General features: G+C 46.7%; 1 protein-coding gene, 1 long non-coding RNA gene and 1 pseudogene across 2 annotated transcripts; all 3 read left to right on the top strand.

The window, feature by feature from the left end:
* The first annotated feature begins 6,502 nt into the window (after positions 1–6,502).
* LOC140222297 (uncharacterized) lies at positions 6,503–8,879 on the top strand (annotated as a pseudogene).
* A 2,212-nt stretch (positions 8,880–11,091) lies between these two features.
* LOC140222129 (uncharacterized) lies at positions 11,092–13,301 on the top strand. The gene is made up of 2 exons (XR_011897677.1): positions 11,092–11,546; positions 11,690–13,301. It is a non-coding gene; the product is annotated as an uncharacterized lncRNA (long non-coding RNA).
* A 3,123-nt stretch (positions 13,302–16,424) lies between these two features.
* On the top strand, positions 16,425–20,763 carry LOC117850001 (uncharacterized). Its single transcript, XM_034731767.2, has 4 exons — positions 16,425–17,038; positions 18,672–18,860; positions 18,974–19,197; positions 19,837–20,763. Exons 1-4 carry the CDS (start codon positions 16,843–16,845, stop codon positions 20,434–20,436), a joined length of 1,209 nt encoding a protein of 402 aa, XP_034587658.1. The 5' UTR covers positions 16,425–16,842; the 3' UTR covers positions 20,437–20,763.
* Positions 20,764–21,288: the final 525 nt, after the last annotated feature.

Here is a 21,288-nt window from a genome sequence, read left to right as displayed (position 1 = left end):
GGGGGCCCGTCGAAAGGCCCTTTATTTGCGGCTGCTTCACAAAGTAGAAACTCAGTAAAAACTAGAATTACCATCGATGTCCATTTCACTTCCACGTCACAACCTAGATTTGAAGACTATTTATATCCACGTCACAGCAGAGAGGTACCCGGCGGCCGGCGGTGCCGAGCCCCATGGCGTATTGGCGTCGATCGGCGCGTCGTATTGGGTGGGTATGGTTCACGCCGTGCAAGTGCAGGTGCGGCGCAACAGACTCTGCTAGCTGCATCCATCCGTCCGGGCATCCTAGCTTCGGGTGCGGTGGCCTCGTGCGGACCCTGCGAGCCGGTCAGCGTCAGCGCCGGCGGCTATCGCGCGCGAGCGATAGGGGGTACTGTGGGGCCGGACGGGTTCCGAAATCACGCCCTGGGCGTCTCGGCAGGCAGGGCGGCGGTTTGCCGTGCATTTTTGTGTGCCCTGCAAAGCTGCACTGGCCCCCCTGTACTAACCCGAGCGATCGAGCACGCACCGGCGCCGGGGGTTGCGGTTGCACCTGGGCGAGGGGGCAGAGGCCACCTGGGCCTAGTTTGCGGTTAGCGTGCATGTATTGATAGCTATTTTTAGCTGCCATGGATTCTAACAAAATTAAGTTAAAGTTGGTAAAAGATCTAATTGCCCCTCATCCTTTCTTGAGAAAAGTTTCTAAAATCGGAGGAAGGGATATAATAGGTAAATACCTCTTCAACTATCATTTAGCTAGTGAATCCAAACATCCCTAGCTAAACTTTAGCCAGCTAAAATAAAGTTGTTAAACTTTAGCTAGCTAAACTTTAGTCAGGTGGATCCAAACAGAGGTTCATTCAAAACGGGAAACTTTAGTCTAGTACTCTAGTTTAAAAAATTATTAATTACGTCTAGTATTTGATATAACTAGCTAGTACAATAATAATTGGGCATGCATAACCGTTCAACGTCCTTAATTATTTGTCTCTCCTTCAACTCCAAGTACACTACGCCCTCCCTCCGTTTTTCGTTTTTATTTATATAAGTCGTGTCACGCCCGAATGCATTTGAAAAAAAAACTATTGGAATGCCCGAATGCAGTTACCCGCCGTACGCACGCGCTCATCAGCTGGAACCCGGACACGACCAAAGAAGAGGAGAGTCGTTGTCGCATTGCATGCAGGCTGGGAGGACCAAGGAAGAATCTGGATTGTATATAGAGAAAATGCCCAGACGATTGGTTCTTTGGATTCTACCCTCTTTCTCCTCTCTTCTCCCGTTTCTCTCTCCACCTCCCTTTTCCTCCCTTGTTTCTCTCGCGCCGGCCTCCTCCATGCCTGAGATTGAGGTCGGCCACCGCACCGCTAAACGAGTCCCCAGTCTGCAACAGGGGCGGGCGGGAGCCTCGACGAGGGTCCAAACGGCAACGGAGGCCGGGTAGGTGGAGACTCGGCAGGAGCCCCACGCGCGCGGCGGTGGCCTGGCCGGCAGAGCTGGTTCGAGCGAGGCCCACAGCGGCGGCGGCCGGGCAGGCGGAGGGTCGGCCGCCTGGCGTGCAAGGGGTCGGCCGGCGGCGGTAGCTCAATGGGTGGGCGTCGGGGCTGCCGCATCCGCCCTGGTGGAACAACAGAAGGGATAAAGTGGGTGAGGAGAGGGGCCGAGGGTGAAAACGTCATTTCCCCATGTATTATCTCCTTTTAGCTGGGTTGGGCCGGATTGTAGGATTCTCATAATCCGGGTGCGTGGATTATAGAATCTCACCTATAATCTCATGCGTTTGGATCGGTTTCAGATTTTTTTTTAGCTAGAAGCCATAATCTCAATCGGATCCAGACGGGCCCTTAATCTGCCTAGCGGATCAGCAGTACACAGCAGGCCTGCCACTGTTGGCGGCAGGGTAAACCCACTCTTATTCACACCCAAATCCAAATAATTATTATTCACTCCTTACCCTCCCCGCTCCCACCCATATCTAATGGATAATTAATTTTGTGCTACATATATATACATCTCCAATTAATTAATTGCACCCTTCCCATTTCTAATGGCTACACACACCCTCTCCATGTGAAGTGGGTGTGGATTTAGGTTAGGGACAGGGTATGGATACCCAGTGGCAGGCGTATTAGACAGTAGTACGTGATTAATAAAGGCTAATGTCAACATATTTTGATGGTCTGATTCAAGTGCCAGGTAATAATGTGGACCAAGGTTCAGCCGCGCAATGTGGCGGCCTTGTTGATGTACACAGTGTGGAAGGTGTGGACAGAAAAAAACCAACGTATTTTTGAAAGGAAGGTGTGGACACAAATATTCTCGTTCAATAAAGAGTGTATTGTTAGTGTGTTGAGTTTGAGTAACCTTTTATTTATGTAATATCAACTTCGTAACAAAAACCATTTGCTTCTCTCCTGCTTAAATGATACGGCGGTGCTTCCACCATAATGTTAAAAAAATTGATAAAGATTTATTTTAATTGCTAAGGTCAATGTCAAAGGCTGCTGACATGTGCTATTTTAATTGCCTTACTACTCCACGTGTCAAGGTGGTAGAGCCGTAGAGGTGAAAAATTAAGAAGCATTAGTCCCGTTTAAATTGTGGACTGTTTTTTTTTTGGGGGGTACAAGCGGCACATGAATCACAAGTCCACAAAGAGTCAACGAACACTCAACTGACAAGGAGCAGGCAAAACCCTGACGTAAGCTATCATACGGGATGAACAGAGACCTATCAGCATTGCCGTTAGGCATCGCGCTTGGTGCATTTGCTTGCTCCGTCGAGCCGCCGCGCGCCTAGCCGCTCAGAATGGCCCAGGCGTCGAAGAACTCCAGCATGACGGCACAACGCATCCGCAACACCGCGTCCCGCGCCGCGGCGGCCTCGTCCGTGGCGCGGCGCACGAGCCGATCGGCCTCTGAAGCCCACGCCGCCCTGGCTCGGTGCTTGGGCGGCCTCCCGGAGACCACGTGGAGGATGTGCGCGGTCGCCCGGAGGTCCTTCAGGGCGGAGCGCAGCCCCCGCAGCGCGTCGGCGGCATGGCTGGCGGCGATGTCGCGGCTCTCCTCCCGCGCCGGCCACCGCGCCCCGGCGTGGGCGTCGCCCCCGTGCCGCGGCCGCAGGCCGAGGCGCGCGGCGCAGAGCGCGAGGACGTGCCCCGCCGCGTCGTGGAGCGCGGAGAGGCGCTTGACCTTGCGGAGGGAGGCGTGAGGCGTCGAGGGTCCAGCCGCGTGGCCTCCGGAGCCGGTTCCCCGCGTTCATCGTCCGGACTTTGGAGCATGTCGGCGACGTTGTAGTCGTGGAGCCTCCGGTGGGTGGATTTGAGGCACTTGCGGACTCCTTCCCACTCCGAGGTGACCACGCGCAGTAGGGTGCCGGGCGCCGTCCGCACCAGCTGCATCCACGGCTCCGAGCTCTCCTCCCTCCCTCGCTTCTTCGGGTTGTAGGCGATTACCCTGGCCATGGCTGCCCGCGGGGAGTCCTGAACTTGTGTGACAGAAGGGGGTGTTGAAGAAGACAGGTGGGAATTTGTGGGGAAGGAGCAGATCGATAAGCTACTGGACAAGGCAGGCGGCCGCAGCTACAGCGCCCGCTCTCTGCTGGCCGCCGCGCTGCCACACCTCGAGTCGTCGTCGGCGTCGCACACGGGCGACGCCAAGGGTGGCCTCAACCTGATCCCGCTCGCGGAGGGCGAGCTCGAGGACGCGTCCATCGACCTGACCGGCACCGTGGCCTGCTTGAAGGCGGGCATCCTCCTCATCCTCGATCTCCGCAACAGCCTCTACAGCGCGGAGTCGTCGCTGGCCGCCTCCATCGGCGAGCTCTAATGAAGTCCTAGCGCGCAGCGAGGATGCCCTGCGCGCCATCGACAGGTGCCGCGGCCATCTGAGCGCCGCCAAGCTGCTGCTGGGCCATCCGAGCGTTCCTGGCGTCGACGGCTTCATCGAGGCCGAGCGCGTCGCCGCCGTTCGCGCGCTTGAGGCCGCGCTGGGTGCTATAAGAGGCGGAGGAGGTTGACGCCACGCGCGCTGGTCGGCGCCGCCGGCGACCGCGCGGCGCGGCTCTCTCGGCGTCAACTGAGACGCATTTTTCGCTGCTAATTTTTCGCGTGCGTTGCGCTTATCACTTGATCGGTGTTTTGATCCTTTTTCCAATTTCCATGCGTGCTTGTTTGAATTTGAACTCTCTGTCGTTTGAACATGGTTACAACTGCTCCTGGGCGCCTCGCCCCGGAGCGCGAGGTGTCGGGCCGCCCCCATGCTGGCGATGGCGAGGGCGAGGCCGAGCTCCGTCGAGGCGCCCTCCAGCGCGCGCTGCGTCTCCTCCGCGCAGGGGCCCTCGTGGCGGCGCCGGTTCCGCACGTCGACGTCCACGACCTCGATCGCCCCGGAGAGCAGGCCGTGGAAGCGGTCGCGGTGCCTGGCCGCCAGGACCGCCGGCCGCTGGAACAGGGGCTTCCAAGTGGACTCCACTTCTCTCTATCTCTGGACGGTGGGCCCCTAGCTGGACAGTGTAAACTTTGGTCGAAGCGTGAGAACCGCGACAAGAGTCTCTGGGCTGCCTCGCCGGAGCGACAAGCGTTGGTCGAGGCGTGCCGTAGTGGAGTCCGAGCGCGGCGAGTCCGTGAAGTCCGCCGCCCCCTCTCTCTTCTCCTTCCCCAATCTTCGATTCCGGCCAAATCTGATAAAATCGGCAGCCCCCGCGGCTGCGCTCCTGCTCAGCCAGCACGCGGCGGTGGCGCCCCCTGCATGGCCAGTCCACGGTGGCGGCGCCCTGCACCCGCAGCAGGCTGCAGTGTTGTCCAGGATATCCGCTAGGTTTCCTGCGCCTGGAGAACCTAGTGCGCTATCGCCAGAAGGTGATGCTGCCGAGCTTGGTGCCGGTGTGGATGGAAAAAGATGGCCCATACCCTGTTCTGCGAGGCACGCAAAGTAGACGCGCTGTTGCGGCTCGAACGACGGCAGGCTGCACACGTGCGGCATGTTGCCATGGCTCCCGCGCTGGGCGGCAGCGAGGCGTGCGGACGGGAGCATAAGAATCGGCTTGGATTAAACTGTGGCGGAAACAGAGGTGGAGGAGCACCTGCTCTGCTCGATCTTGGGAAAGAGAGAGATTGGAGCTGCTGCTGCCTGCTCTTTTCTTAATCGGGGAAGAATATGAACAGAGAATGGATTCGAGAGAGAAAATTGTATGAGGGAGATCGAGAAAGAGGGGAGCAGGACATGGAGGACGACGCCTCGTGCACGGCAAAGGAAAAGAAGGGGACGGGCGAGGGATGAGACGTCCGGTCAGCCACGTCATCTCTAGCTGTACATGTGGACAGTGGACAGGCATGGATCTAAACGACACAACATAAAAAGTTTAGAGATCTAAAAATGCATTTTCGAAGTTCGTGGACTAAGTTAACACTCCCTTACAAGTTTATTATATGGATCCCGGTGCATTTTACTCTTTTCATGGACTTTCATAGGCTTTGTACGTGGTAGGCCGGTGCATTTTACTCTTTTCATAGACTTTCATAGGCTTGGTACGTGGTGGGCTGTAATTGGTGAGTTCCTCCTCCCCAACCACCTCTTAAGGCGGCAATTAGGATTTTATCACCTACGGTGATACAAATCCACCAAGAAAACTATTTCGAACTGTTGCAGGGGTGTCATTTGTCCGATTTTAGGATGTATATATAGTGTTCAGTTTTGGAGCTGAGGGATGTTTTTCAGATTTCATGGCAAGGTCAGGGGGTAAAATAAACTTTGCTCTTGAATTAATGTTTTGGGCTGGGCTCACGGCTTTCTATGGCTCACGGGCCTGACATTTCTTCCTGAAAATCGCACCAATCCTGGCTGCTATTCTCACTCTGACGGACCACCAACCAGCTTTCTCCTGCTCCCTCCCTCCGATAGTTTTTAGGAGATCCGTACGCGTAATTTTCATCCGTTGGATTCTTCTTCTCCTCCAACGCTAGCTCCCACCCCTGTACCCGCCACCGCCTCTGACGACGCCGTCGCCGCCCCTGCAGCTCGCCGCCAGCCCGAGCACGCACGCGTACCGACGCCCGCGCCGTCCCGGAACCTGCCATTTTGAACCATTGATTGATGTCTTTCACATAAAAAAGTATGTTGTTTCCATAGTCCGTTCAAAATAGTTTTTAGGGGTTGATTTGGGTTATTTTGTTGCAGGGAAAACCGCCCTTTTACAGTGGATGAATTTCAATGGCTACCTGTGACCCTGAGGAGCAGACCAATGTGGTCTATAAACATCCAAAAACTCAGCTTCGATGACCTTTACCAATCAGATGTTATGGCAAGCATGTATTAGCCGCAGATTATAATCTTGACGATAAATCAGAATGTATGTTTGCCTTTTGTAACCCCCATCCGACCCCAGCCCATCCCCTCTTCCTGTCATCTCGGGCTTTAATTATCATGCATCGTATATCATAAGGTACTTACTAAAAAAATATAATCATTTTGCAGTAACTGTTGGCAGTGCTGGGGATTGCTTTAATGGATGTCAGTGCAAACCTATGTGTTTGCTTCAGTTCATCGATATTAAAATTGCTGGCTATAAGCATGCTCATTCTGGATGTGCTAACATCTTTGGTTTTATCGCTATGCAGGATACAATCGAGCCTTTGCGCAACTATGTGTATAGGCGTGAGATTAACGGTTGCGAAGCTGTCTCTGTGAAGTGAAAGACGGTAATGCCCTCATTCTTCAAGTCTATGGTGTTGATTTCAATTGGTCTGCATTCATTGAATTGCCTGCCTTCAAACTAAGAGTAGGGGATAGATGCAATTTGGGTCATTCAAATTTGCAGATATGCCTGTTCTTGCTATCAATGTTTTTTTCTTCCAAATTTCTAAATCAGCTTCAATCTATAATATAAAAGAGTACCAATCTGCATGGTAATTCATTTTTCAAACTTTCTACACGCACCATGACATTATGAGAGGGAAATATATCAGACACTATTCATATATATCTAATGCTCTTCTACACTACTGGAAAAATTGCCTTTAGTACTAGTTCCCAAATCGCTTCTAGTACTATAGGGGGGCTCTTTAGTACCGGTTCAAATAACTACCCTTTAGTACCAGTTGGGGATACCAACCGGTACTAATGAGGGCACCCCCCGCTCGGTGTGAGAAGCCCTTTAGTATCAGTTGGTATCCCCAACCGGTACTTTTTTTCTTATTTTCTGTTCCTTTATTCTATATTCATATTTCGTATTTATTTTCTTTACATATACTAGTTCTAATACACTAATATATGTAAAGTTCTATTTATTTTTAATATAATATTTGAGATAATATTATATATACATATTGTGTATACACATATATGAATAATATTACACATATTTATATATAGACATATTGTGCATACAAATATCATATCTACTATTCTTAACCCGAGTCCTGACGGTGCTGTAGATTTGATCCGTCGTTATGAAACTCCCCCGCAGGATTTGCGACCTCCTCCAAAGGAAATCCACATAATTATTCTTGTATTCCCCTGAAAACTTCGGTGTCGAGGAGTTTTCCCTTCCTGGTCATTATCTATGTCATTGGCAAATGAATTAGAAATACTTAATCTAAATTTTTTGAACAATTAAAACTTTTTTGAAGTATAAGCATATACATTTGAATACTTAATATAATGTTTCTAATACACATGGATTGATTTTTAAAGTATAAGAAAATAAATTGAAATACTTAATCTAATTTTTCTAACTATATACACTTGGATTGGTTTTTGAAGTATAAGAAAATGAATTGAAATACGTAATCTAATTTTTCTAAGTATATATACTTGGATTGGTTTTTGAAGTATAAGAAAATGAATTGAAATACTTAATATAATTTTTCTAATTATATATACATGGATTGGTTTTTGAAGTATAAACAAATGAATTGAAATACTAGAGGGTGCCCTCTAGTACCGGTTGATGTCTCTGACCGGTACTAGAGGGGGTGCCACACTAGTACCGGTTTCTTCCCCAACCCGGTACTAGAGGGTACCCTCTTTAGTACCGGTTGTTGCCACCAACCGGTACTAGAGGATGCATTAGTACCGGTTGGTAGTAGAAACTGGTACTAAAGGGGTCCTCGGGGCGCGACCCAGGCAGTATCCATTGGAACCGGTACTAATGCTAGAATTAATATCGGTTCCAAATGTGACCGGTACAAACACTAGGGACGAGAGATCATTTTTCTAGTAGTGCTAATTCCTCTTTATCATAATTCTGATGTCTCTAATCAACAATTCAAAACATTATTGCACTACAGGGCGCGGGACGTTTATCATTGACCAGCCCTGCCCAAGTTATTTCAATCTTAACCCGTGCGTTGATTGAGTTCGAGCTCTATGTCCGGACCAAAACCCTGCCCGAAGATGAACCCAAGGGTGACTGCCTCATTGAAGGATGCACTGAGTTCACCAACTTGCGCGAATGCAAATATATTGTTGAACACCGTCGCATGTATGGCGAAAGGTGTGCGCTGGATGTCAAATACATGGTGCTGCTGAATCGCGGTGGAGGCCCGTGTTGACGTCAAGGTTATCCGCCTTGGTGCCATTGCTGGCGGTGTCAACTTGAGACTGCATGCCAAGACCTGCGGCTTTGATGAGGTGATCCGACTCTGTGGAGGTGCCGCTCCAGAGCCAGGCTCCACAATGACCTTTGCTGTTGCAGTGGAGAGGCACAACAACCTTGATCTTTACATTGAAGGAGCTCCAAGAGACGACTATCCTTTTGTTGGGAAGGAGAAGCAGCCTATGTCGTGTTCTTGGCGGCAGTACAGCTTTGGGTCTGGCTACCATGGGACTGATGAACGAGAGGTGGAGCTGGGCGTGTTTGCAGAACTTTCAGTAAAGGTTATTTGGAAATCATACAGGTAGGCTGGTTTCCGAAACACTTAGTTTACAATTTCAGCTATTGCAGATGTACAAGTTGCATTTCATTGAATATAATGAGGTCTTGTTTGGTTGTGTAACCTATTTACATGCCACAAATTCATGCCGTTTAGTATCTTTGACATGCTGAGTCTGTGCTAGTCACTCTTGTTCCCTTAACCTGCTTATAATATTTCTTGGTTCTGTTCCTTTTCCATTCATTTGCTTTTTAATTTAAGTTGCATCTGGTTTTGATTTCTTGTGCAGGTCCCGGTGAAAAGGAAAGGAGAGTAGTTCAGAGTTGACGGCTAGCAAAAATTCACAGTCCTGTCCAAGATTAATAGATTATTTCAGTAGAAGTTGCCATTGGCGCTGTTACTGTATTCTGTCACCAATTTTCAAATTTGCTCATGAGGTCGTCATGTACATTCCGTTAAGCTTGTTACCGGTAAACTACCTGTGCGTCTCTGAACCATGGTCCGAACTGAGCAACGAGGTATTCAAAAACAGTGTATTTGTTTTCTTTTCAAGTGGTAATCTGTAATTTTTCGTAGTAAATCTTCTGTCGTCATTCCTATCGTTTCAAACTTTCAGTTAGTCCCTCAGCTAATCAGCCCACCGTGTTCCGGCTAGCACAGTGGGGAGTGGAGACGTTGGGCTGTCGTGGAAGCAAGCTAGGCCCATCATTAGATAGCTTCTCTGGCATGGGCCTCTTTATCCTGGAGTTTAAGATTTCGCACACCTGCTAATTTCATTTTTAACTGGCTTAAAACAAAAAGAAATGTAAAAAAAATAGAGGAAGCACATAAAGAATTTGATGCAACAGGAATCAAAAGTTACGTACGTAGTCCGTGTATTTTTTCCTCACCCAATCCCAATGACCCAATCCTACGTAGGAGTACGTGCAGTGCTGAAGGCGGGCCCGCTTGCATGCCGCCACCTACGTGAGCTGCGCCAGCCATCTCTCCCTGGCCGCCATGCGGGTCCCGCCGGCGTTCAATTTATCGAGGTGGTGAAAGAAACCGGCCTTTTACTTTTAGAAGAAAACGAATAAAAAAGAAACAGGTGCAGTGTTGATACTCCCTCCGTTGCAAATTATAAGTCATTTCAACTTTTTTTGAAGAGTCAAACTACTATATGTTTGTTCAAAATTATAGAGAAAATTATAAAAGTTTATGACATCGAACAAATATACTATGAAAATATATTTAATAAAGAAACTAATGGTACCTATTTGGTATCATGAATATTAGTATTTTATTGTATAAATTTGATCAAATTTGAGATGCTTTGACTCTGTAAGGAAATTGGAACGACTTATAATTTGGAATGGAGGTTTTCCCCTTGCTTTTGTAATAGCGGCGACGACCGTCATCCATAGCAATCGCCCGACCGTCGACTGTCGAAATGCAATAGTTTCGGACTGTCGAAATGCAATACCTTCGCCCAACCGCTCGACTGTCGAAATGCAATAGCTTCGGACTGTCGAAACGCAATAGCTTGCCCCCCCCCCCCCCCCCCCCCCCCGCACTGTCGAAATGCAATAGCTTCGCCCCCCAACCATTATTCAACTCTGGAAGAAATGCAATCTTCGGGCCAATCGCAGACAAACCTCACCACCCCCCGCCGTTTATAAAACAGCCATTCAACTCTAGGGAGAAATACAGTCTTTGCCTGCCCCCCCCCCCCCCCCCCCCCCCCCCCCCCCCGCCCCGGCGCGCGGCGACGAGCCGTTCTTGCTGCCGTTGGTGCTCCCACCGCCCGGAGCCGACACCCGGCGCCGCCCGTGCCCCCTCGACGACCACGCCGAACGTCCCGCAGGCGCCGTCCGCGCGGCCGTTCCTGCTCCCACCTCTCGGCGGCGACAATTGTAAACCAACTTCTGGATCACGAACTCAATGTAATATGCAGATAACTGATGGCTTCCCACCCAAGCAAGAAAGGGAGGAAAGGAAAGGGTCTGGCTGAGACATCTGCAAATCCTGTTCCTGATACTGCTGCTCCCTCTGGTGGAATCCTGGAGGTAAAAAATCATGACATATTTTTTATAGATGGGAAACAGAAATCATGATAGATAGGGTGGTAATAATACTATCAGAAATAAAAAACCGAAATCAAAACCCAATACTAAGCCCGTTGCATTCCAGCCCCACCCACCACACTTTCATCCTTTGCATTTTGTTGGCCCCGTTAAATTCTGCGGGCAGATATGGGCCTAGGGACACTAACTAGTTTGTTTTCGGCCCTGTTCATTTTATGGCATCTTCAGCCCACTACTGGCCCGTTAGGCTGTTCGTCCTCCTTCATGTTCTGTCTGTCTCTCTCGCTCGGCCGCTCCCCGCCCGCAACCCGAAACGCTGAAACCTAGCAGCCGGCCACCGCCTCTAGTATGACCAAAGCCGATGGGGGCAAAATTGGCGACCACAGCTCGATTTGGCAACACGCCGTGCGGATGCGCACGTCCCTGGCATGTGGAGGTGCGGAGCAAGCTAGCCCGTCCCCCGGCCCGGCTAGTCGGCGGCCATGGCGGTCTGCGCGGCGGTGGGCCCGAGCGGCTGGTCGCACAACCAATCGCCGAAAGGTCAACCGGACAGCCCCCTAGGCCCCAGCGCAGGGACCACGCTGAGGCCAGCTAGTTTCACTGCTCCGGCATAGCACAGGACAATCCCTCAGGTGATTTGCATATGTACTTGGGGCAGAAAATATTGTTGATGGAGACATTTATTTGAGGTTCTCAAAGTTTGTATATGTACTTGGCATAAATATATTTATTGTTCCATAACAGTTCTCTCATACTTTGCCATTAACATTTGCAGGTGATACCGGATCCTATTGCAAGGCTTGACGTATCAGATGTAGCAAACCTACACACAAATTATGTGAAGTGTTTGGAGAACATTACAAGAGCTGTGAGTTCAGATGTCACCTTTACTCTAGTTTCTGAAGATGGAAAGAAGAACAAGGTTGTTCCCGTCACAAAGGGATTGGATCATACACCTAACGGGTCATTTGTGATTGAGCTCAGTGATGGTGAGTCCCAGCTCATGATTGTGTGCGACAAGTATCAAATTTGGCTGAGAGGAATAGTCACCCACAATGGTTCAAGATATGAACTAGACATGCCGGGGCCCAAGGCTATGGTTGGATCGGAATCACTCCACACTACTGGGAGCTACCCTAATCTGATTGGTGACTCTGTGCATACATGCTTGATTGGCTTCCAGTCACTCCTGAATGCATTCCATATCCTCGTAGCCTACGGTGGGAACACTAAAAAGCACAAGGCTGCAATTGCGGTGATTCTGGTGATGTTCTTCGAAGCTCCTCGTCTACAAGAGCTGCATGATCTGAGCTTCAGGCTATTACGAGACAAAGACGATGAAATAGTAGGTGAAACAAACAAGCACCTCATAAATGACTGGTGCGACACAAGCCGTGATTTTTACGAAGAAAGTGGAGGTGCAGAGGGGGTGATTACAATAGCAGAGAGCACAGGTGTGGCAACAAAGAAGGTGGCAAAGAGTGTGAGGGTTTTGTGCAGATCGCGGTGGGATGAATGGGTCAAAGATAATGTTCCAGCAGTGAACCCAGGTGCATGGTAGCCCAGTAAAGAAGTAATCACCAGTAGCAGTAGTCGCAAGTAAGATTGGACAGTTTCAATTCCTTGATTATCTTGATAGCTTGAGAAGTATGGAAACACCGTAATGATTGTGTGTTTGACAATTCAAGACCAAACATTCTCAAGGTTGTTTCTGTGAGCACGGAGGGTGGCCTCTGGTGCATGGCCGGAGCCTCCAAGCTCCAGGAACTCATGTCCAGGTTGTCCAGGTCGCTGCAAGCTTAAGCTCTGAAGGTTGCTGGTCGTCTGTTTTGCTATTTCGTGGTGCGACCATGAATTTTGGTTTTTTGTAAGTGTGTGGGTGTGTTTGTGGGGTTTGCTACTCGGGTTGGGTACTTGTGTACTTTTATTTCTACCGACGCGCAGTTCTCCTATGTGGTTCGAGAAAAAAAGTAAGATTGGACATCATGTATCGTACCATAGCTTAGGTTGTAGTCATAGCATACTATACTGTGTGCCACAGTACCTGCTGAGGGGTTGTAGTCACAGTAGTGTTTTGTCTTCAAAGAGGAATAGAGCACCTTTTTGCAGTTAGTCTTTTTTCTTTGTTCGTGTCAGACATCAACGAAAAGTATGCAATTTGTAGCGGTAGCCACAGTGATCTATAAAGGTGGAGCACTTGTGAAGCAGGAATTTTTTGTGAAGCAGGAATTTTTTGGAACTTCCTGAGTTTGTTAAATGCCAGCCTTGTTTGCTCTTTGTAACCCATTGCACAGTCTTCTTTCTGGCTAAAGAACAGACAACTTGTCTCTGTTCGGGAGAAAATTGAGCCCAAAAGCCTTGGAAATTTTATGTACAATTCAGTTGCATGTTTCTTCATTTTTTCCAGCAAATCCCTCTGCTGCCTATACTATTCCTGAAATTCTGAATCTTATATGGATACCCTGCTGTGTGCTGTGAGTTGGGAAGCTGCTGAAATGTTGATGCCAGGGAGCTTGAGTTTCCACATGAGTTTTAGTCTGCAGTTGAGTTTATCAGTTATGCTGGATGCGATTTGTTAGCTCACCACTGGGAGGATTAGGCAGTGAAATTTCTCCTTCCAGGTCTACTTCAGTACGATGTAACTTCATTATTGTTGCTTCTGGTTGCAGGTTTTTTTTTAGGAGAACATCTCTGCTTTCCTTGAAAGTATATGAGTTCTACAAGGGTTGCAGACTAGTAGGTTGGTTCTGAGTTTCTGATCATGAAGCATTTTCCAAGCTCCCTGTGAAATCTTTTTTTTTTAGATTTGCTTTACACCACGCTGCTAGTTTCAGCCGCGAGCACATCACTGCTCGGCCATGGCATGGAAATGAGAGATGTTCAGTCGCCCTACTGACAACGAGTAGACTATGGATGCTGCTTCGTCGGTGTCCTTCCCATGATCGCAGACGATGAGACCGTTGGTTGGACATCGAGTTTATTTGTCCTGAACCTCCTATGAACAAGATTTCTGTGGCATCCATCTCACTGAGTATAAAGACTTGGTCCCGTCCTCGCAGTCACACAGGTCACAGGCTGGACTGAAACGATCACTGAAGATAACATTCTTCCTAGCAAATCAGGTCCAGCGATTTGCAAATTCCTGGACTCCTGAGTACCTTCCTCTCCGTTTATGTTCCACTTTGGGCTGAGTATTCAACTCTCCCGAGCGAGGAGGAGCTCCACCTGTCAGCAAATTGTGTTTAATTTCAGGTGATGGCCACCGTCGCCCTCGAGGAGACCATGACATGTGAGTTTATTTAAACCATTTCTTACCTTAATACAGTATTATTCTGCCTCCGTTTCAAATTGTAGATCATTTTAGTTTTTTTAAATTCATTGATATTATTATGCATCTAGACATACACTATATCTAGGTGCACCTAATCAAAATGGCCTGCAATTTGGAACGAAGGAAGTATAAATCTCTCTTTTTTTAATTTTGCCTTCTGTTTATGTTTATGTTTGTACTGATGAAAATATCATCTGAGAGACAAATGCCCTCCTAGTCGCTTTTAGGCTTGCTGTCGGCGAATCCGCCTCGGCGGCCTGGCCACCTTCACCTAGCCCTACTAATTGGATTGGGTTTAATGGTTTTAATGTATTGGGTTTTTTTTAAGTTATTTAGATTGGTTATTAACAGGCTGATTCATCAAATGGCGGCTACCTCAGCTACCTCCACCTAGCCCTGCTAATTGGATTGGGTTTAATGGTTTTAATGGATTGGATTTCTTTTGGAAGTTGTTTAGATTGGTTATTAATTGGCTGATTCATCAAATGCTTGGTTTGGTTTGGATTCCTCTAAGAGGAAATAGTTTGGGAGTGGTTTAGAGTGGGTTGCATTGGTTTGATTTACAAAACAATTTAAGGATCCAATTCTTGATGTGGGCCCACGTATAAGTCTAACTATACTTTTCGCATGAAGTAGCTAATTATTAAACTAAATCATGTCCAACAAATTTCAATCAATTTCATTAAAATATTAAAGTGTGAAAGAGAGGTTTTAGTTCGAGGATCCGACTCTTGACGTGTGCCCATATATATGTCTAGCTATACTATTTTGCATAAAGTAGCGGACACTTAAACTGAGCCATCTTCAACAAATTTCGATCAAATTCGCTAAATTTTAAAGTGTGAACGTGAGGTTTTAATTCTAGGATCCGACTCTTGACGCGGGACCCACATATATGTTTATCCATACTATTTTACACAAAGTAGTGGTTAGTCAAATTGAGTCATCTCCAACAAATTTTGATGAATTTTGCTAAAATTTAAGGTGTGAACGTGAGATTTTAATTCTAGGGCCCAGCTCTTGACGTGGGGCCCACATGTATGTTTAACCATATTAATTTGCACAAAATTGCGGGTAGTCAAATTGAGTCATCCCAACAAATTTTGATCAATTTCGTTAAAATTTTATGCTATGAACGCGAGATTTTAATTCTAGGGTTTGGCTCTTAATGCAAGGTCCAAATATATGTTTAGCCATACTATTTAGCACAAAGTAGCGGGCAGTCAGACTCTGTCATCTCCAACAAATTTCGATCAATTTCGTTAAAATTTTAAGGTGTGAACACGATATTTTAGTTTTAGAGTCCGACTCTTGACGTAGAACCCACATGTCGGACTCACATTTATTTCAAATATATACGAGTGTTTTATATGAGCCCATAAGTTTATATAGCAAACCGTGATTTTTTCTAGCAAACATATGAGTTCTATCAACTAGGTGGATTAGCTTGCGTTTAGATAATATAAACTAGCAAAAATACCCGTGCGTTGCCACATGTCCTATCTGCTCTTAGGTCAATTTGCTGGTGCGAAGAGAAAGGAGATTGTTAGGGTCTATTTTTCTATCTACACAGCCACTTGTGTGAGTCTGATGGCGATGGGTGATGACGCCTTGAAGCATGTCTACACTCCTACATGTACGCTGACTTATCTTGTCAAGATCGATCAAGTCTTCAACCCGATGACGCCATACACAAAGATCTTTCCTCGATGCTATACCATGTCCTCCTCCATTGATGTCAATGCCTTCATGCTATCACCCTGCATTAGAGGCAGGTTGTAGGTAGAGCCTGCGCTTGAATGCTCTGCATAGTGGTGAAGGGACTAAGCTATAGAAATTAAGTTCCATTGTTGGATGGCGTCTATGCACTACTGGAATTTAATGGTTTTCTTAAAACTTTTCTCTTTTGTTAGGAAAATTTGAAGAACCGTACGAAGTTACATGCTAATGATTATTGATGTTTAAACAGCCTGCCATTGAATGCAAATATACTCAAATAAAGTTGTAATGTAGAAAATATTAAATCACCATGGATTTGTACGATGATGATATCAAGCATTTCTTATGGTGATATATACAGATGACTTAGGGACAAAATCTGTAGGTAGCGACCATTGAACATAATCCCAGCAACATTGATAGTCTAGAATTGTGAGTACACGGGAAAAAAACAAGGAAAAGCTCCCATCATTATCTCCTCAGTGCTGGCGATCCACTCCAAAGTCCATCCTCCGATTAGGCCCAGATAACTTCCATGATCTCTCGACCTCTGTTTCCCTTGCCACGGTGCCTCGCCGGATTTCCTTCGCCTCCACCGATCCCACCTCCCCTTCGCCGCCGCCGCCGCCGCCGCCCCCCGCGCCCTCGCCGTACGGAGCAAGGGTCCCGGCGGCCGCGAGCACTCAGCGCCGCCGCCTCCGTCCACGCGGCCGCGCGCTACCACCGGAGCCCGTCGCGCCCTCGGCTCCTCCGCCCGTCCCCGGCGGCGATCCGGCCGGCCCCGGAACCCTAGGGTTCCGCCGCTGCTGGTAGCTGACCCTCCCTCGCGTGGGGCCTCTCTCTCCCTAGGGTTTGTGGGGGAGAGCGAGCAGCAACCAATGGAGATTGAGGGAGGAGGAGGCGAATCGGCGGAGTCCCTTGTCCATGGCCGCAGCAAGAAGCGGCCTCCTTCGCCTTCTCTTCCGGGCGACGGCGAGGACTCACCCAAGTCTACCACCAGCGGTGATGATGGCGACGAATGGTTCATTAGCGACGACAGCGGCAGCGAGGAGGATGAGGATTACGAGGATCAGGGTAAAAATCTTATATCGCTCTCAGTTCCATTTATTGAGAAATTCTATTCATGTTGAAAAATTTTCTGTAGCGAATAAGTTCAGAACGAAGCAACATCTGTTTGATCGATAGGACTGTATCGCCTGTATGTCTGGTGATTGATTGAATGAATGAATCTTCATGTTTTCCTTTTTAGTTCATGCTTAGGTAGTGAGTAGGCTTTGGATTAAAATCTCAGTCTTCAAAATTCTTATAGCAGTACCCCTCCCCGAAATACTGCTTAATGCTCGGCACCCTGAATCTTATAACATTGCTTTCCATTGTCCAATTTTCACCTCGATGTTTACAACATTTCTACATAATTCCCACATTCCAAACATGAGGAAGAATGTGCAGTTATATAGTTATATTTCCACGAGGCTCCAAGCACTGTGACTGACATGGCAACTTATGTTGTATAAATGCATATGCAATTTGTTATGAGGCATTTCACTGGATGGTTTATTTCTTTTAGCTTCCATTGGTAGACATGCTTGGGAAAGTTACTACATTCAAATCTGTATTACAGATTGAAATATGTATTAAAGAATACTTGCTGGATTTGGTTACTGCCTGGTCATACATGCCACAAATCCCCAAATACTTTTTGATTTTTTTATTATTACTAAACTGACAGGAAAGATTTGGTCTCTGCAGTACCTCAGACATAGTATCAACACCGAGGTTGTTCTGGCCTCATAAACCCTGGATTGGTTATAAAAGACAAATATCTTTCAGTTTCAGTTCATATCACCATATTGACCATATGTCAGCCATCTGCATCCTGTGTCGTGCTTCATGGCATTTCAAATTGCTCATCGAACATCGGTGCATGGCGTTATGTTGGTAAATCTATCTAGTAAATAAAACATGGTAAAGTGGTAAACATATAAAAGTTTCTCAATTAGTAATCCTGTGCTGTAGTTAGATTAGGCCCGGAATATAACAAAAGTACATTTTTAAGGAAGTTGAAGTATCTAACCAGATTATACAGTAATGGGTTGGGTACATGTTCTGCCTGATAACATGAGATCCATCAGATGCCTGTCTTCCCTCACCACTCCTCTCCTTCCTCTTCTTCTAGATTCACTCTGGCCTCAAACAACCCTGTCCATCCCCAGCCAAACATGTATCAGCCAGCCATGATCCCTCATGTTTCTTTCCCCTGTTGGTTGGCGGCAACATTGCCAATGCTCTGCCTCTTCTGTGCTCCTGGGCCATTGTCCTTTATCATTCTCATTTTGCTATTCCTTGATGCCCCTTTTATGAGATATGCATCAGATTTTGCAAGGAAGGCGGATAGCATTAGCAGATTTGGCAGGAAAGACAAGCCACTAGCATGAGACAAGCCACTAAGTTTCTGTTTTGTTGTGTAGAGGTCTTGATATGTTGTGCTAGAAGCACCTTCTGTTATCTTCTCATATGCCGCAACTTGAGCATTGTAGGATCAAAGCCCTCAAATCTAGCTATTAGAGGGGTGATCTCACAAACATCGCAAATTTATTTCGTTATGACTGACTAGACTGAAGGCATAATTAATTACGTCATATGGTCATGGTTACTTAGCTATCTCCTGGTCTTCCTCTTTTTCTGATCTCGGTGATCTTTGTTGTAGGGGCATACCCTCCTTTTACAAGTGATAATTTCCCAACGGCTAGTTCTGACTATGATGAGCAGGTTTCTGTTTTGTATACAACTCCAGACATTAACCGTCGAGGGCCTTCACCAATCATGCTTTTCCCTGCATTCAAAACTGGCTACCATCTATTTGGTTCTGATTATAATCTTGCTGATAAATCTGAAGGTGCGTTCCCTTCTACTGTTTCCCCCCTTTGCTTGGTTTCTTTCTGCCTTACATTGTGTAGTTATTATCATCTAACTCATAGTTGTGAACATCTTTTATAATTGATTTTGCAGTCTCTGTGAGCAATGATTGGGATTGCTCAAATAAATGTCATTGCTATTCAATGAACTTGATTCAATTCATTGATGCCAAAATTGCTGGTTATCAACATACCCATCCTGGACATGCCAAGATCTTTGGCTTTATTGCGGCGCGAGAAAAGATCAAGCCTTTGCGCAACTATGTCTATAGGCGTAATATTGATAATTGTGAAGCTGTATCTGTGAAGCGAAAGACGGTAATTCTATCTCCTCGGTACTTTTTTTTATCGAACACGTCTCTATACTTAGTAAGCTTTCAACTGCATGTACGCGTGCTACTTTCATTATGAAAATACCTCTGCATGACACACTGGTATCGTAACACTGTTGCATATCTTTGCCATATCTGTATTAGGGCTTAGTCCATATAAATGTTTTACTTGATTTCAATCCTTGCAGCAACCAATTAGCAATATGCAAAATTGATTCTATATGTGAAGGGAAAGGCTGTAATTCAGATTTAGGCATAGTGTTCTGTGAATTTGCGACTGTCATCTCAATTCCATGCTGTAAAGTAAAATAAAAAATTGCACAGTAATTCATTTTTGCATAAGTGAAACTGTCAACCTGGATGCTTGTTTTATCATTCTGAGAATATCTATATATTTCTTTTCCATTTTTCAATGTAGCTATGATTTTTTGTATTTGTTATACTTACTGTCATCCGAATTCCATGCTGTAATAAAATAGCCACAAGATAAGTCATAGCATCACAACTAAAAGAGCACCCTTGTTCATACATGCATGCAGTATTGGATATGCTAACTACCATCAAGGATCTGCATCTTATAGTAACTGATAAAAATATTTTGAGTTGACAACTTGTTCTTTTGCAGGGTGTGGCACGTTTATCACTGAATAGCCCTGCACGAGTCATTTCAATGCCGAGCCGTGCATTGATTGAGTTTGAGCTCCATGCCATAAGTGAAGATAAAACTGATGGTGATGATGACCTGATCATTGAAGGATGCACTGAGCTCTGCAACATGACCGTATCGGAATCATTCATCCAAAACCAGCGCCTGTACGGCCAAAGGTGTGCGCTGGATATTAAGTACTTGGTGCTGATCAATGCAATGGAAGCTCGGGTCGATATCGAGGTCATTCGTGTCCCTGCCCATGGCATCAACCTGAAGCTCCTTGCCAAGACTAGTGGTTTCAGCAATGTGATCCGGCTATTCAGAGGCACTGTTATGGAGGTGGGCTTCTCGGCGAGCTTTGCTGTCGCCGTGGAGAAACACAACTACCTTGATCTGTACATTGAAGGGTCTCGGAGAGATGATCTTACCCCTGCGCAGAAGATGCGGGGAAATGAGTGGTGGCAGTGCGGCTTTGGATCCCGCTACCATGGGGTTGAGGATCTAGTGGCGGAGTTGGGGGATTTTGCAGCAGTTTCGGTCAAGATTAGTTTTAAATCTTACGAGAAGAGGTCTTGAGGCAGCAGCTTTCGTTTAATAACGTCATCCATGTTGATGGATTTCCTGGTGGCCGGCTAAACTAAGCTTGTACAAACTGAGTTTTTTCGGACACCGGCGCTTGGGCCCGCTTGTCATGTGCATTACGTTAAACTTGTTACTGTAGTTATTGCGTTAAACTACCTGTGCGTCTCTGAATCATGGTCCATACTGAGCAACGAGGTATCCGCTTGTCATGTATATTTATTTTCTTTTTAGGTGGTATATAATCTGTAATTTTCCGTAGCAAATCTTCTGTCGTCATTCATATCGTTCAAGTTGGTACAGTGTTCCGGCCAGCACAATTCATTCCTGAATCATCTCGTTCAATTAATGCTAAGGCAATGATTCGAGCACATGAAGATACATGGAACCCATTTCCCTTTTCTTTCCTTCTTTCTTAAATCTTGCTCATTTTATTTCGCATCTGAGTTGCATCTTTTCTAGATTTCAAACGCTGGAGAGTGGCGACCTTGGGTTGTTATGGAAGCATGCTAGGCCCATCGGCCCCATCATCAGAAAGCTTGTCTGGCATGGGCTTCTTGTCCTTGAGTTTAAGATTTTGCACACCTGCTAATTTCATTTTTCTTAACTTGTTCAAAAAAATGTTGAATAAAATTTCATTTTCTTAACTAATAGCACGAATGTTGACAATAGAGGAAGCACACATCGAATTTGATACAACAGGAATCAACGAATCACTGGAAGTGAACTGAATTCCGTTACCATGGAAACTTTCTCTTGGTGACAGATTGCCATTCACTTACCACAGACAGTTCCCTGACCAACAAATGATGAGTGCATAGCCATGTGTCTTATCAATCTCTCCTTAGC

Source organism: Setaria viridis, chromosome 3 (genome assembly GCF_005286985.2).
Source record: "Setaria viridis chromosome 3, Setaria_viridis_v4.0, whole genome shotgun sequence".
Lineage (NCBI taxonomy): Eukaryota > Viridiplantae > Streptophyta > Magnoliopsida > Poales > Poaceae > Setaria > Setaria viridis.
This window is presented reverse-complemented; position numbering and strand designations above follow the sequence as displayed.

What these genes read in the sequence shown, in the direction of transcription:
- LOC117850001 (XM_034731767.2), top strand. Translation starts at nt 16,843, where the DNA reads ATGGAGATTGAGGGAGGAGGAGGCGAATCGGCGGAGTCCCTTGTCCAT. An exon ending in TCTTGCTGATAAATCTGAAG is followed by an intron (nt 18,861 to 18,973) that starts GTGCGTTCCCTT and finishes TTGATTTTGCAG; the next exon opens with TCTCTGTGAGCAATGATTGG. An exon ending in TATCTGTGAAGCGAAAGACG is followed by an intron (nt 19,198 to 19,836) that starts GTAATTCTATCT and finishes GTTCTTTTGCAG; the next exon opens with GGTGTGGCACGTTTATCACT.